This window comes from Acanthopagrus latus, chromosome 17 (assembly GCF_904848185.1).
Source record: "Acanthopagrus latus isolate v.2019 chromosome 17, fAcaLat1.1, whole genome shotgun sequence".
Taxonomy (NCBI): Eukaryota; Metazoa; Chordata; class Actinopteri; order Spariformes; family Sparidae; genus Acanthopagrus; species Acanthopagrus latus.
Window position 1 is genome coordinate 1557580 of NC_051055.1, and position 16185 is coordinate 1573764.

The 16185-nt window shown below is 41.6% G+C and overlaps 1 protein-coding gene across 2 annotated transcripts in view; it reads left to right on the top strand.

The window, feature by feature from the left end:
* ano10a (anoctamin 10a) overlaps window positions 1-14246 on the top strand; it is a 79349-nt gene extending 65103 nt beyond the window's left edge. For both annotated transcript variants that reach the window (XM_037074774.1, XM_037074775.1), the window contains one exon: window positions 12553-14246. In XM_037074774.1, coding sequence (XP_036930669.1) covers window positions 12553-12622 — 70 coding nt within the window. In that variant the 3' untranslated portion in view covers window positions 12623-14246. The remainder of the gene's footprint in view (window positions 1-12552) is intronic.
* Window positions 14247-16185: the final 1939 nt, after the last annotated feature.

The following is a 16185-nucleotide window of genomic DNA, read 5'->3' on the forward strand; positions in this document are numbered from 1 at the left end:
ACAGTTTTTTCCTTCCTGTTAAATCCTTAGTTCATTTGGGGGCCCCTGCATCTACAGGTCTAATGTTCCTTATATCGCATAATGAGATCCTCCATACAAGGGATGAACAAAAGTCACTATCCTTCCTTTCTTCCATCATACTCGGCCAGTGTAATCCATATTGGATTAAACATCATTTTCTATAAATATTGCAAACTCTCATATTGTCCTAAGGCATGGATGACGAATTTGTTTCAACTTTAGTTTTCCTGACCTTCTTCAATCCCTGACTAATGCATGTTCTCCCTGACAAGATAATCTTGCCTCTTCAACTCTTAACAAAGATTCATATGACCTTGGTTATACAATATTAGTAAAGACTTGACATTCCAGGGTTAAATAAGAAAAAAAGAAAAGAGATTGAAAAACACAAGGACTGTCTCCTTACTTGCAGTTTATACCTTGCAGACTGATTTATCCGGTGGTATAGAGCTATATACTAGTAAAGATATGCTTGAGCAATCCAAATGCACCTTCTTCAAGACATCTACCAGCTCACAAGAAGCAAATATTTTCCTTAGCTTTCATGCAACTATTAATTATTTCATAAAGGGCCATGCATGATATGCACTACACAAGGAAATGACCATTATTTACAGTAATGTAATATTTAACTGAACGTGTATGAACATCTCTCTATAAACGCAAGGGATCTCTGTCTGTCTGTCTGTCTGTCTGTCTGTGTGTCTGTGTGTGTGTGTGTGTGTGTGTGTGTGTGTGTGTGTGTGTGTGTGTCTGTGTGTGTGTGTGCCTGTGCCTCAATATCTCGGCAGATCAGGATCAGACTGACCTGAGATTTTCAAAATGGCTGCTGCGTGGTTTAAGGGTGTGCAACATTGGATTTGTTTGGACTACAATGGTACCGTTAATAAATGATTTCATAAATGATTTAATAATTCCGCTAGCATTGTTAACCACAGACAACAAGCTGGAATCGAAGGATGTCCCAAAACCAGATTTATGATAAATAATGTCTGCCACGCTTTTTCGTGAACATTGCTGTCATGTGTTTGCTTTGTGTCCGCAAGAAGGAAGTGTTTGCAAGCAACAAAATATGTTCCTATTGGTGGAAAAAGGCACCACACCAACCAATTACAAAATTGTATGGCAAACCACGTGATTTGGTTGCTGAGGAACAGGAAGTTGTGTGAGAGTTGCCAGCAGTGATACAGACAGCGACAGAGGTAGTGAGTTTTGAGAGTTGAGAGATTTGTGACATATAGCGTCTTTGGAGTGTATAGTTAGTGTGTTATATAGTGTTTAGTGTAGTGTGTTTAGTGTGTAATGAAGTCATTTTTGTTTTGTGAGTCAAAACAAGGAGGAGACTGCTGAATGTTGAGCAGGCAGGAGAGCCGAGGGAGGCCTGAGCCTGAGGCATTGCCTGCATTTAAATGTAAATAGTTACATATAACTTTGTAAATCTAAAAAACTCAAATTTAGCAAACAACAATTTATATTTGCATTGTAAGTAATAAAAATGGTTTGTACATATTTGTGGTTTTCACAGTAAAAAATCTAACTTTTTTCTACTCAGATTTTATGTGATTTTGTGATTTTAGGTCCATAGTGTTAATATAGTATGTCAAAATTAAAAAATAACTGTACAGTCACATGTCAGCTTGTGCTGAAAATAATGACACTAAGCAAGGCAGGGTAAATAGATTTTAAGGTGAAATATAATGGTAAAATCAAAAGTAGTCAAAAACAGCCAATTATATCCCTGATGTCCCACCTTCGAACACACCCTCATTTGGCCATCCATGAAAAAACTACTTAACCTCCCACTTTTCTATAGGAATACATACTTCCTACGGGCAATGCACTAGTATTTCTAAAATGCTGAAAAGAGGTTTTGGAGCTATTTGGATTGACAGGAGCGATACTGTCATCTGTGACAGATTCAGCTGTAACGTTACTGGTGCAAGCAAACAGTGTAGACCGCTGCTCTCGTTCCTCCAACAGTCCCGCTGCTACCACAATTCCTGTAAACAGGCTTGATAGCTTTTGGCAGCTTTGAAATAAACTCCTGCTTTCGTATATTCACTTAATTTCTCTCACTTCATCTCTTCTCCAGTGCTTAATTTGTAAATCACAAGGGGCCGGAACGCAAAGTACATAAGACAGTGCAGGGATGAGGAGACGGGCACAGGTCCTGGAACGCATACAGGAAACGGTTCTGAACAACATGTCCACCTACCATGCTGTGGGACCTACAAGCCTCAGTTTATAATAATATCCATGGTGTAAATGTTATGACAATAATTTACAATGATTTGGCTATACTATGCACAGCATAGGCAAATGCCCACATCAGCACAGGTGAGACTTAAAGTACACAGTCAGCAATTCATTTCTCAACAGGTCTAACTTGTAGAACATAACAAACATGCACGGCGGCCTATTAATAGACAGTATGCTTACCATATTTAGTTGTCCAAAACACCCCACATCACTCCCATGTCCGGATTCACCTCCTCCTGCTCTCTGTTTTACTGCGTGTGTTTCTGGCAGTTCTGTGTCCTTTGGCCGCCCACGACCTCACATTCGGGACTGGATTGAATTCAGCCGGGGGGTCCAACAAGATTTAGGAAGAGTAAAGATGATATGGTGGATGTGAGCAGAGAGGCATGTGCAAATCAAGTTTATTTTAGAAAATCCGTGCTCACATTCAGCACTTGCAACAGGAATTCTGTTGACAGCAACAAGTAACTCCATCAGTTCATGGGGGATGTCTTTTCCATCTGGGTGTCTGTACTTTCTGTAGGCCCGTATGACTGCGCATGGGTTGGCAATGTTATAGCGCTGACACAGTAACTCAACCTCAGTCTCTCCATACAGCGCACCTGCGTCCTCAGGCCAGTACTGTGCATAAAGCACATTCAACTCCTCAAAGAACTTGTTATATCCAGTTTTATCTGGCAACTGGCCCACTTGAGGTAACATACGGTCCTCCAAGCTCTTAGCCACAGTTAGGAAAACCTGCCTCAGGTCGAGTGTTTCTTGATTTTCCTCCATTCAGTGAGACACCATGGAGAGAGTTTTCCTCAATTCCCCTCAAACTCAGTTCAGTGTAGCACCCTGGCCGATCCAACATGGCCTCAAGTACACTGATTTCTGAATCATCCTGCTGTAATATCAAGCCAGTAAATCCTGCCTCTTGCTCTGGCTGTTGTATCGGGCTAGCTGATGCCAGGGTACCTGCCTGTTGCTCCAGCTGTTGTTTCAGGCTAGCTGATGCCAGGGTACCTGCCTGTTGCTCCAGCTGTTGTATCAGGCTAGCTGATGCCAGGGTACTTGCCTGTTGCTCCAGCTGTTGTATCGGGCTAGCTGATGCCAGGGTACCCGCCTGTTGCTCCAGCTGTTGTTTCAGGCTAGCTGATGCCAGGGTACCCGCCTGTTGCTCCAGCTGTTGTTTCAGGCTAGCTGATGCCAGGGTACCCGCCTGTTGCTCCAGCTGTTGTATCGGGCTAGCTGATGCCAGGGTACCCGCCTGTTGCTCCAGCTGTTGTTTCAGGCTAGCTGATGCCAGGGTACCCGCCTGTTGCTCCAGCTGTTGTTTCAGGCTAGCTGATGCCAGGGTACCCGCCTGTTGCTCCAGCTGTTGTTTCAGGCTAGCTGATGCCAGGGTACCTGCCTGTTGCTCCAGCTGTTGTATCGGGCTAGCTGATGCCAGGGTACCCGCCTGTTGCTCCAGCTGTTGTATCGGGCTAGCTGATGCCAGGGTACCCGCCTGTTGCTCCAGCTGTTGTTTCAGGCTAGCTGATGCCAGGGTACCTGCCTGTTGCTCCAGCTGTTGTATCGGGCTAGCTGATGCCAGGGTACCCGCCTGTTGCTCCAGCTGTTGGTGGGCCACCTGGCTGAATGCTAGCACTGTAGCTGGCTCTGGCTCCGGCTAGCGGTGAACCTGACCAGCTGTTGCCACGGTACCTGCCTCCTGCTCCAGCTTGGCTACCTCTTGGTGAACCTGGCTAGCTGTTGCGGCGCTAGCCTCCTGCTGCAGCCGGTTTTGCACGTCAACATGACCGCTGCAACTGCCCTCGTTGCCGCTTGTCGAGGCTTTTCTGACTCCTTTTGAAGCATCATGCAACATGTTTGCGCTGAAATAGTAACTTTGTTCCTCTCTGCTTGCTCCCAGTGATGTGTCGGTCACCAGTGAATCAGTTCGAAGGAACGACTTTGTAACGCAAACAAACTGAGGTGATTCCCTGTTTCACTTTGCTCTCGTTCGTTTTCACAGACCAGTCGCTGATTTGTTCACTGTTAGGTTATCAGAGTGGTGAGGAGGAATGAGAGCCAGCCAAATGTATGCTGAGTCTAGGACACTGAATTTTAGCCATTGAGAAACAGAAAAGCATAGCAACCGTTTCCATGAAAAAAAACAACAAAAAAAACATTTCATTTCATTAATAGCTAATCGTTCCCGTTTGTTCACTGATTCCTTTCTTGGCGTTCTCGTTCAGTCAGTCACTTGTTCTTGGCTAGCAGGCTTTAGCTGTTAACTGTTGTGTGTCGCAGAAATTCTCCTCTGTGAGGTAGAGAGTTGCTAAGTCTCCCCGAAGAACTTCAGAATTCCGCGTATGAATCAGATCTCTTTAATAACACGCAGCGTGAAGGGAAGGCAAAAGAGTTCTCTCCCAAACTCTAAAATGTTACCCCTTAAGTATAGAAACAGAGAGGAGGGCACCTTCATTTACAACAGCAATAAAGATCATATATTTTCTTTACATGATAATGACTCTTTGATGTTTGAGTGTATCCTGGCCCTCCCAGGACAGTGACTCTTTAATGCAACAGATTGGACAGCAAATGTCCTCTTATCTGCATTTCTGTATCTTCCCATGTGGGGGATGGGCCCCCACCTGTGGCTCTTCTGACACCTCAAGCAACATGACATTCTCCCTTCCTCCTCCTGTCCTTACTGCACATTTGATTACTGACAGAAAGACTGTGTAATTTCTTACATATGTTGTCTAAAAGTAGGCTACACGTAATCATGAAGTTGTAGCTATGTATTTGCCTTGAATTACAGTGTTACGTTGACCGTTAGCACAATGGCTTGAGAACGAGGAGCTGAGAACTGTGCATTACATGATTCACCGCTAAACAACGTTGTACCGGAAGCGCAACTGAACAAATGAACGAACAAACGACATAAACGATTCTTCCAGCCAAACTTGGCCGATGGGAACTGAATATCAACATCCAACAATGAAATCCACCTGTACTTGCTTCCCAGATGCGGCAAATTTCAAAAGTTTTTTTTGTGTCAGAGGCAGAGTTTGATGACCTAGTAAGCTTTTCAGTGCATCAACAGATCTCTGACTCTTTCAAATGACATTAAATCTTAAACAACACAAAATTCTTGGGATTTGTTCTGTAAGTTAAACTATGAATATTATTATTTTTAATTTTATACATTTTTTAAAAACTTTTTTTTTTACATTATTTTTTTTTCTGTTCAAAAGGTACCGGATCTGCCCAAATAAGTCTCGAAACACAGGCAAGCCAGAACCAGCAGGGGTTAAATTGTGCCGGATTCTTATGGAACAGGATCCGGCACAAATTAACCCCTGCTCTTCTCTCTCTTATCGCTCTTTACTGTTTTCGTTTTTACGGCGTGATCATTTCCACATATGTGCAGCATAAAGACCGAGATGCGTAACATGGAGTAGTCTGAAGGCGGGTGCATGGTTGACAGAAAGACCATCAAAACGTGAGTAATTGATCAAATTAGACATCCCAATACTACTATTGTGAAGAGATCTGCAGGATCAGGATCAGAGGCGATATGAGCATTGTTTCACTGATCAGGATCGGCAATTTTAAATCAAACCTGATTATTTTTTACGTAAGAGCACAATTTGTGGCAGAATGCAGTCGTGTGCGTAACGTTACTCTGGCAAACCTGTGGATAAAATGTCTGCAGTTTGTAAATTAGTTAAATTAGAAAGTGAAAGCAGACCGACGGCGACATGTAACATCTGCAGTACAACTGTTTCACAAGGGCATATCAAAAGAGCTGCATTTAATACTCAAAACATAAAAAACAAAAAACTCAAAATTATACAATGAGTTCACTCAAGTTATGTAGACAAATGCACCAAAGCAGCAAACACTGCTCACAACCTCAAAAGGAAAGAGAAATATCCTCGAGACAGCGACATGGCCAAAAATATATCACAGAAGGCAACTGAATTCACCACTCTGGATAACCAGCTCATCTCAGTGGTAGAGGATCAGGGTTTTCTTCAGTTACAACGTGCCGTATGCACACTAGTTTTGTGGGTCTCATACAGCAGAGCATGTAAAACAGGCAATCGAGGAGATGCTGTGCGCGTGTGAAATAGACAAGCAACACGTCCACGTCATTTTACATGACAGCGTAAGGAATATGAAAAAAGCAGTGGATGACATGGAGGTGCCAAGCGTGGGCTGCGTCTCACACACTTCCGCTGCCTGTACGAGTCATATCAAAGAATATACTTTGTTTCAAAAAAAAAAAAAAAAAGAACTAATACAGGGATATTCTGGTGTAAATTTAATCCATGGTCTAACACACCATGACACCGAGTAAGACCCCCCCCCTCAAGAGATCAAGTTTTCCGACTACTAGCTTATGTAGGTTTAGCAACCTCAGAAGAGACTGCACGATAACAATAGACTGCAGTCTATGCGTCAAACCAAGAAACCGCCATCAAAAATCCACTCATAGCTTCAAATAATGCTCAGAACAGCACCAAACTTCAGCAACAGGACAAATAGGGTCGCAGCACATAGTTCAAGGCATCAAACATCTGCTAGCTTTGCCGGATTTCTCCTGAATAGAGAACACAGCTCATCACTCTCCTGCAGCAGCTTGCTCATTGTGGGGAAGCCCTGACAAGTCGATTACCAAGTGCAGTTAGTGTCAAGCCACCTATGTTTTTTTATTACCAAGGCACTTCTTTTTCCATTTTTCCTCCTTTGATTTTGGCAGTTCGACTTTATTCCATTTCTTTGAAGGCATTTGGATTTGGTGGGTCTTAAGGTTTTTAGCAGGTTAGTCTTTTAGCAGGTGAAAAACTATGAATTCTGCCACACTGAAGCATGATGGACTTTACACAGATAACAAACACTACCATCACCCTTTCTTTTTCGTAAGCCAACACCAGTAGTATTTTGCACACATTTACACACGTCCTGACATTTAAGGGTTAAACAGAGTATGTCGCTGCCGACCGTGTTTTTATCTGTACGTCAACTTCTGTTGTTCCTCGCTTCTGGTGCTGTTTGCCCTTCTAAAGCCCTGGGTGGAACTTGGCAGGCGTATCGGTTCCACCCACTTTAATTGTTGTGTGCTGGCGATTTTACTTTAGTATTAGGCTGTTCATTACAGTTTGTCTTGACAGTTTGAAATGCTCAATTCTGTTCTTTTCCCTGAATGAACTTTGATTGCAGTTCCATGGAGTAATAATCATACATTTTCATCCTGGAGTTGTGGAACTCTCCTGCATTCGGTAATCGAATTCACATTACACTGTTATAGTTTTTGCTGTTATTAAAGATATGTTTCTATAAAAGGCCAACATTAGATGTTACTTACCAGTTTAAAGCAACATTTCAAGTTCTTTTTACTCCCATAGCTGTCTCCAGCATTGGACAGCTCTGGCAAAATGTACTCTTGTCTAGCTTCTTTTTATGTCACTTCTTGTCTCTGCTGTGGATGTGGTTTCTTTTCAGGAGCTGTTGTGTGCGATGATGATGAAAGTAATTTTTCTGGGGCTTGTGCGTCTTTGTTTTTACTAAATAACTAATTGAGATTGTAAACTTCTATGTAGCAATTTCCACCGGGTGGCTCAACTTTTCTATCCTCTCCTGCGGCACACTAAAAGCTACAGTGACTCGCTATCGCCTCTCCGGCCAGAGATATTATAGCAGAATGTATTACAGAAGGGACGGACCGTCCTGGCTGCTTCAGCTGCTTAGCAGTGGACATCTCTGCAATGCAGTACATAGGTATCTTGGATATAAAACCAGAACTATGCTTTCTTCACACTCTGTTGATATGGTCAGTTCATTTTTTTTATGTTTTAAACTTCAGTAATATCCAGATTTTACTAAATGTGCCTTTAATGCAGGACTTGTTGTCAGAGGAGGAGGGGAGGTTGTAGGATGTTTTTGAGTCTTTTAGTTTATGTTTGTTTTGTTGGAGGTGAAGCAGAGGTTACTGTCTCAAGTGAGGCCTAAATATTTAATATCATCAGTCATCCCTACAGCTTCTCCATGATTCTGATAGGGCTGTGTTTTTGGTCAGATGCTTTGACAGCTGATCAAATCAAATCAAATCAAATCAATCTTTATTTATATGGCGCTTTTCATACAGAAAAAAGTATCTCAAAGTGCCTCACAGAAATAAACAAACAACAGCAGAAAAAGAGAAACAGCAAAATAAAGTCAAGAGAAGATAGTTAAAAGAACCCAACCCTCCCACCCCCTCAGACTGCACAGAGACATACACACTCATACACACACTCACACATACACACGCAGACACACACACACTCACACTCATCCATACAGTAGCTGTCACTAAAGAGACATGGCCGGGCAGTAAGACCTGGTGCATGGAAGAAGCTACCTTTGGGGAGTCAGCCACACCGGGAGAGATCCTGGTCCAAGGCTGCAGGGAGCACCACCACAGAGACCACCCCAACCCAGGCAGACAGGAGGCCCCACACCAAGGTGCAGAGCCCTCTGGTCACCCGGGCCACAGCCGTCCATGGGACAGCACCCCCCACAGCCACACCAGAGACCACCCCCAGCCCGGCAGGCCCCCATGAGGAAACACTGGAGATTAAAAACTGACAGACTAAAACAGTAAAATAAGGCTAAAACTTGAGAGATTAAAACAGTAAAAAAAGGATAAAAGATAATAAATAAATACAAGTGCTCTGATTAACACGGCATAATTTAAACTTCAATTAAAAGCCTGGTTAAAAAGGTGGGTCTCTGCGACCCTGAGGCTCTCTGGCAGGCTGCTCCACAGTCAGGGCCCATAACAACTGAAAGCCGCCTCCCCGTGCTTTTTTGAACTAACCTGTGGTGGTTAAAAGGCCGGTGCCGGAGGACCTCAGGGTCCGCGGGGGCTGATAGACTAAAAGCAGGTCAGATAACTAAGAAGGCCCAAAACCGTTAAGACATTTAAAAACTAGTAAAAGAACCTTAAAATCAATCCTGAAACGCACAGAGGGCCAATGAAGCGACTTTAAAACCGGTGTAATGTGCTCCCGCCCTCTGGTCCTCGTCAGCACTCGTGCAGCTGAGTTTTGTAATAATTGTAGATTCAAAATACTCTTTTTGGAAGGCCAGAGAGCAGGGCATTACAGTAGTCTAAGCAACAAGAGATAAAAGCACGCATCAGCACCTCCGTGCTGGCCTGAGAGAGAAACGGGCGGACTCTGGCTATATTCTTAAGATGGTAAAAACCTGTCTTTGTTATATTTTTGATGTGTGGAATAAAACTGAGCTCAGAGTCAAAAATCACATACAGATTGTGATGGTTTAAAATCCTTTAACTTTGGTACAAGTTTCTTTTTCTGGCCTTCAGGACCAATGAGTAAAACCTCTGTGCCATCCATGTCTTGATATCTAAAATGCAGTTAAAAAAGACATCAATAGGCCCTGTGTCATCAGGAGACGAGGCGATGTACAGTTGCGTATCATCAGCATAACTTTGATAGCTGATGCTGTCACTCCCGATGACGTCCCCAAGGGGAAGCATGTAAAGAATAAAAAGAGTTGGACCAGGGGCTCGGTTGGTAGTGTGCACGACCCATGTGCCAAGTCTCTGCAGCGGACCCAGGTTCAACTCCCGGCCTGCGTCCCTTTGCTGCATGTCACTCCCCCTCTCTTACCCTGTTTCCTGTCACACTCTTCAGCTGTCCTGTCAATAAAGCCAGAAAAGGCCTGAAAAAAAAAAAAAAAAAAAAAAAGTTGAGTTGGACCTAAAATTGACCCTTGGGGAACCCCACACTTTATTTTGTGGGTTTCTGAGGAACATGTATCCATACTTACATAGAAGTGTCGGGATCTAGGTTGCTCTTCTTCAGAAGGGGCTTCACCACCACCGCAGTTTTAAAGGGGGCGGGGAAGACACCCGTCTGAAGAGAGCAATTCACCATATATAACAGCTGATCCTCAAAAAATCCACAAAGTGTTTTAAAAACGGTGTGGGAATTGGGTTTAATAGGCAGGTCGTGGGCTTTACTTGGGAGAAAACTTGACCAAGTGTCCTTGTGTCATTGATTTTACTTCTAATTGGTCTGCAAAGTCCTCGCAAAGGGCGTCAGTTGGTGTTTTGGAGGATCTATTAAAATTTGTGTTTGTTAAAAAGTCAATTGTGGAGAAGAGGAATTTTTGGTTGTTTTTATGTTGGTCGATTAATTTTTGGAAATGAGAGATTCTTGACTGTTTGACTGCGTTATTGTAGGTTTTGAGGTGTCCACATAAAATTTCATGGTGAACGGTTAACTTTGTTTTTCTCCATCTCCTCTCAGCACTCCTGCAGTTTCTCTTGTATTAATAGGTCTTGTATTAATGTTTTTTATTAAAAGTGGTGCCACTGAGTCCAGCGCTGATTTTATTTCATGGTTAAAACTGTCAACAATAAAATCACATGGTGCTGGTAAAATTTCTGCAGGAGTGCTCTGTAAAATCTGGATAAAATTTGCAGCCACTTCAGAAGTTAGGTAGTGTTTCCTCACTGTTCTCACTGGGGTCTCCCGCTGGTTAAAACTGGTGACTGTAAAAAACACACAAGTGGTCAGACACAGCCAGGTCCACAACAGAGGGTGCACCAATGGACAGGCCGTAGGTTATGACCAGGTCCAGGGTGCGCCCCCTGCTGTGGGTCGGCTGCGTGACATGCTGATTAAAATCTAGACAAAGACTTCATTTGACCACATGGTGTCTTCAGTGAAATGCAACAGCCAAGACTGATAAAGTTACATGGTTAGCATCACAACATTGTGTAGAACTAGCTAGGATAATGACATTTGGATATTTGCTTCTGCTTCCATGAGTTTGCTTGACGTGCAACAAATCACTATGAGATGAAATCGTTTATCTTACTGAAAGTTCTGCAGGATTGTTTAAAAAGCCCCTTATGTCACACTACTTTTTTCCCATTCATTCATGTAAATATAACAACAATAGTATAATAACAGTAATAATAATTATACATTGTGGTTCAACATTAAATGATGCATGTTGTAGGTCTGTATTGAGTACCTCTGAAGTCTGCCTATATCATTCTTGATTAGTACAACAATGATATGAGGCTCACCTCAAATTATTATGCTTCTCCCTGAAAGTCAGTAACTGCTATCACTTAATGGTCCCATATTATGAGAAACATGTTTTCTCTGGTCTCTACATATATAAGCTGGTCCTCCCTGAGCCTGCCAACTCCCAGAATGAGGAAAACAAGCGATTCCTGCATGGTCTCTGCAGCCCACCCACTGGTAACACAGCGCTCCTACAGGCTGTTCAGATTCAACTCCTGTCGTTATGTAACGAAAGGAGTCATTATCATAGGCCGGCCTCCTCTGCACGGTGATAGGAGATATCTGAGAGGGGACGTTCATCCCTGAGGTGAAGTTCAGTGTGTCCAGCGGTTTGTGTTTTGGAAGGAAGCTTTAATAAACACTGTTGATTTTCATCAGCATCTGTGATTATTTTCCACAATCTCATATAGTAATAACTGCTGATTGAGATGGTCAGTGCTCAGATTCACACCTTCCCTCTTGTCAAATTATTGATATTTTTATAAAATTGACAATTTGACTAATTTTCAGGCTTTGAGACTAAAAGGTAAATCATTCGATTATTGATCCCTGATTTCAGGGCGGTTCCCCATATTCATTAATGACTCATAGTAACCTAGGTTTCATTAATCAACTATAATAATTTTAATTAATTAATAATATATTAATTAATAATCAATAATATCGATTCCTAACATCACAATCCTGTCATTTAAATGCCCACTAAGCACAAAGTTTTGGTCTGATTGCTGCAGTCATATTGTTGCGACAGGCTTGATTCTTCCTACAAGCAGGTGTTTCAGTAAAGGTGAGGGGAAGATTGTGGCATCAAGAGTGCGTTAAAGACAAGGGTCATGAAATGTTAGAGCTGAGTTAGAACTGAGACTGTGCTGAAAGTACATATGCTATGAAAAAGCTGAACATGAGAAAGTCTACTCTGTGTGAACATTTAAAAGTTTGAATGGAGTTTTGTTGTGAATGTATGGAGTAAGAAGATTTGGGAAATGAGTGGGTTTTAAGAGATTTCTAACTGACTTCCATTACAATTAAGATATGACTCAGCTTCAAAGAAAGTTGAAAGTTTTGAAACATTTTAATGGGATTTGAAAGATGGATAATACATAATACTGTCTTCCTCACGCACACACGCACACATTTATGCAGTGGAATATTCACATAAAGGTGTTTCTGTTTCTGCTCCATGTTTCAGAAAATGCTTGAAACCTCGAACCTCAGAAAGACCTTGGAGTGAGGAGCAGAGGAAGGCCTACAGATACTGATGGACTGCAGCTTTAACAGATCACACTCTTGTTTACACACAGTCACATGTATGTATTGATACAAAACAACATGTTATTTTGGAGTTTATGTGTGCTATATGTCTTCACTGCATCACTGAAGGGGCTGAGCCTGAGACCACAGTTTTAGATACACTGGTGTGTCTTGGGTGTGTTATGTTGGTTGTTAAATGTACTGCACTATAGATGAGACATACTGTACTGAGGTTTTATACAGGGGTAGTGGGATAAATAGAACAAATGTGGTAATCCAGGTGTTCAAATCACAGAACCATGCTGTATTATGACATATTATTCTGTGGCCAAGATTGATTTGATATTCCTGATGGTCTGGGTTGGGTTTAATCAGTACTATGGTTTTGGAATCCCAAAACTACACTTGAAAGGTTGAGTTATATACTGGCAGGGTAATGGTGTAAGCAGTCAACAAGCTTCTACCGCTAATAACTTACTTGCTTAAATGTCACTAACTCATGATCACTATCTTTCAGTATTCAAGTTGATTGTTTTACTGTATTCTGAATTTGAGTTCAGTACTCATATTTAAATTTCGAGACACAGAATTGTAATTTTCATTCACAACTAAATACTACTCAAACCCAAACAAGAAAATCAAGTTATCTAAATCAAAACTCAAGATTAACACATAAAACTTGAAGGAGGTTACCAATAAAAAGTACTTCAGCCTTAGTGAACCATCAGTCCTCTGTCCAATCAGGTTCCATTCTATCAGTCCAAGTGGCTGTAAACCAGGACACTTTTGTACCCGAGCTATATCTGACTTAGCAAAACATAAAATCACCTTTTCTTCACTCGTATGGATGGTTTTCAAAGTAAAGTGTGAAATGTCCTACATGTACTGATATTAAAGGTTGGCCACCTTTCAAATTCACACTTCAAACAAAAGCTATCACAAGAGTAGTCACTAACTGCTGCTAACTTTTATTGCTCTTATTTATTTGGCTCATTTAGCAATGTAGCTAGCGAACTGAACTCCCAGCTTGGAACAACAGAAGATAGTTGGTGGGAGCTTTGGACCAGCAAGAGGGCAGAGTGTGAGCTGGTTGGAATGCTAACCTCAGTAGAAATGTCTCCAACACAAAACTTAAACACATTTTCACATATTTTCCTGATAATTTTAGGTTGTTTTCTTTGTGTTTCAAACTTAAAATCTTACATATTAAATCTTTACATTTCAGCATTAAGTATTCAGTATGTGATGAAATCAGTAATGAAAATTGAGTTGCTTCCAACATTCAAATGATGTGTTCTATTTTTACCTCCAGAGACATGAGATCATGACAAGTATTGATTTTGTTGGGCTGTCCTGTCCTAGCATGTGACGTATCATCTTATTAGTCATCTAATTAGTATCAGTTAGTAATAATATGAGTCTGTTAACTGACTTGAAGTCAAACCATGCACTCTTATAATACCCCATGGTGCCTTGAAATGCAATGCCTATCTGAATATTTGTTTTTCTATGCTCTGCACACACAGTCCTCTGGTATCTGTCTGATGTATTGAATCTGTTGTGGTCAATACAGTGGATGGAACCCTTAGAGGCTCTTTGCATCTAAAATAAATGTATAAAGAAGGAATTAAAATGTGTCCAGCTTTATGTTTGTAATTTAGTATCAGTTTAAACCATTCATGGGTGAAGCTTCACAGTGTTTGTGAAATAAAGGGCTAAAGTTCATAGAAAGATCAGCTCTGAATAGACTTGCAGTGTGCCATCTGTTCTGGGAGCTTCCAGGTTACTTGAGTAACGTGTCATGTAGCACATCACTGACTGCATTTCAACACCTTCAATGACCTGGATCACAGTCTTTAACCCACATGGCTGACTGTATCTCAATCAAATTGTTGCAAGCTGAATTTAGTGGCCATTGGGTAGAAATCTGTTGCTCCATACTGCAGTGACCCTTAAAGGCAGAGTATGTACTTCCTGACACTGCACAGCGTTGTCCAGGAGCATCAGGCAGCAGATATTATAACAGCAGTATACTACATTCTGAGCACTGAACAGCAGACACAGTTAGTAACTAGCTGGTGAACATGAAGCCAGATTATTTTATTTTCACTTGTTATGGACCAAAAAAGAAGCGCATGAATGGCCACTGGTAACATATCAACTAGTGTTTGCAGCTTGTTTTTGCTGAAGTGACAGAAACGGACTATGCCAGATGCTCAGCAAATAATACTATCGCTGGCAAAAATGATGGAATCACCACTCTTGGAGGACTCTCATTCAATTGGTTAACTTAAAAAATGTAGAAAAAAAGTCACAAATCACAGACATGCCACAAAACTATCTTTATTCAAAATCACAACCTTCAGGCTTTAAGAAACATTAAAAAAAAGAAGGAAAATTGTTGTAGTTGGTCACAATTGCTCTTTTAGATCAAGTAGTGAAAACAATTATGGAATCACTGGATTCTGAGGAAAGTATTATGGAGCTGTAATTTGCAGTTTTGAAAACAAACACCTGCATCAGATTACATCTGCTAATTAGCCTGCAGTTAGAACTGAGAGCTCACAGCTTGGAGAGCTGGATTGACATGAATTGTGGCTCCAACAAGAGAAAGCTGTGTCTAAAATCTGGACCGACTACAAAGAAAATAGGAAGGTTGTAAAGGGGAAGCATAGTGGTAGACCGAGAAAGACATCAATATGGTGGCCCCTGAAGTGCATCCTTCGCCGCCAGCAAAGGCAGGGTCCTTCCGAGAGGAGGGAAGAGAGACCTGCAGGCCGCATCAGCCGGTTGTGAAATGGGACAGTCTAGCATTCGAAGCATTTCCTGGTTGCGTCACCAACTGTTCCCGCCCCTACCCGCACATCACTATTTCTGCAGCCCAGGTCCGTGAAAGTGACAAGAGTAAAGTTTGACTGTCAGATCTGTTTGAGCTACAGGAATTCCTGATTTCCTTTTTAATCCTCCTGCTTGTGGAGAAAGAGGAGAAGCAGCTGGTTTATCTCGGGCTGAGAGGACCGTGGAGAGGTAAACCTCTTATTGATCCCACAGTAATGTTATCAATATTATCATTATAAGCTAGCTAACAGTTTGGGGTAATTAACATACCGATACATTACGTTAATGCTGACATAAACTGCTGATCGCCACATATGATTTTATTTTCATTTTAAAGGCATAGTATTGAAAAGGTTTGGTAGATAGTTTTGTTTGTTGTAATTTATTATTATTATTATTATTATTATTATTATTATTATTATTATTATTATTATTAAATTATCATTCTTGCCTCTTAAAACATTCTTAGTGACATGGCAGCTGTGGATGGAGTCAGAACTGCAGACCCAGTTGATGGACGATGTGGTGGACAGAGGAGACTGGACCCCCAAACACCCTGAGTACCGACCCAGATGATGTCCCACTGACACCATCCAGCCCAGCAGCACTGCAGGGACTCCTGCTCAGCCTGTTACTGTACATCATCTGTAACTGTTTTAATACTGTTTTTAATAATAATTGTTTTTATTAATAGTGAATAATAATCTGCAAATAGTTATTTATGCTGTAATTT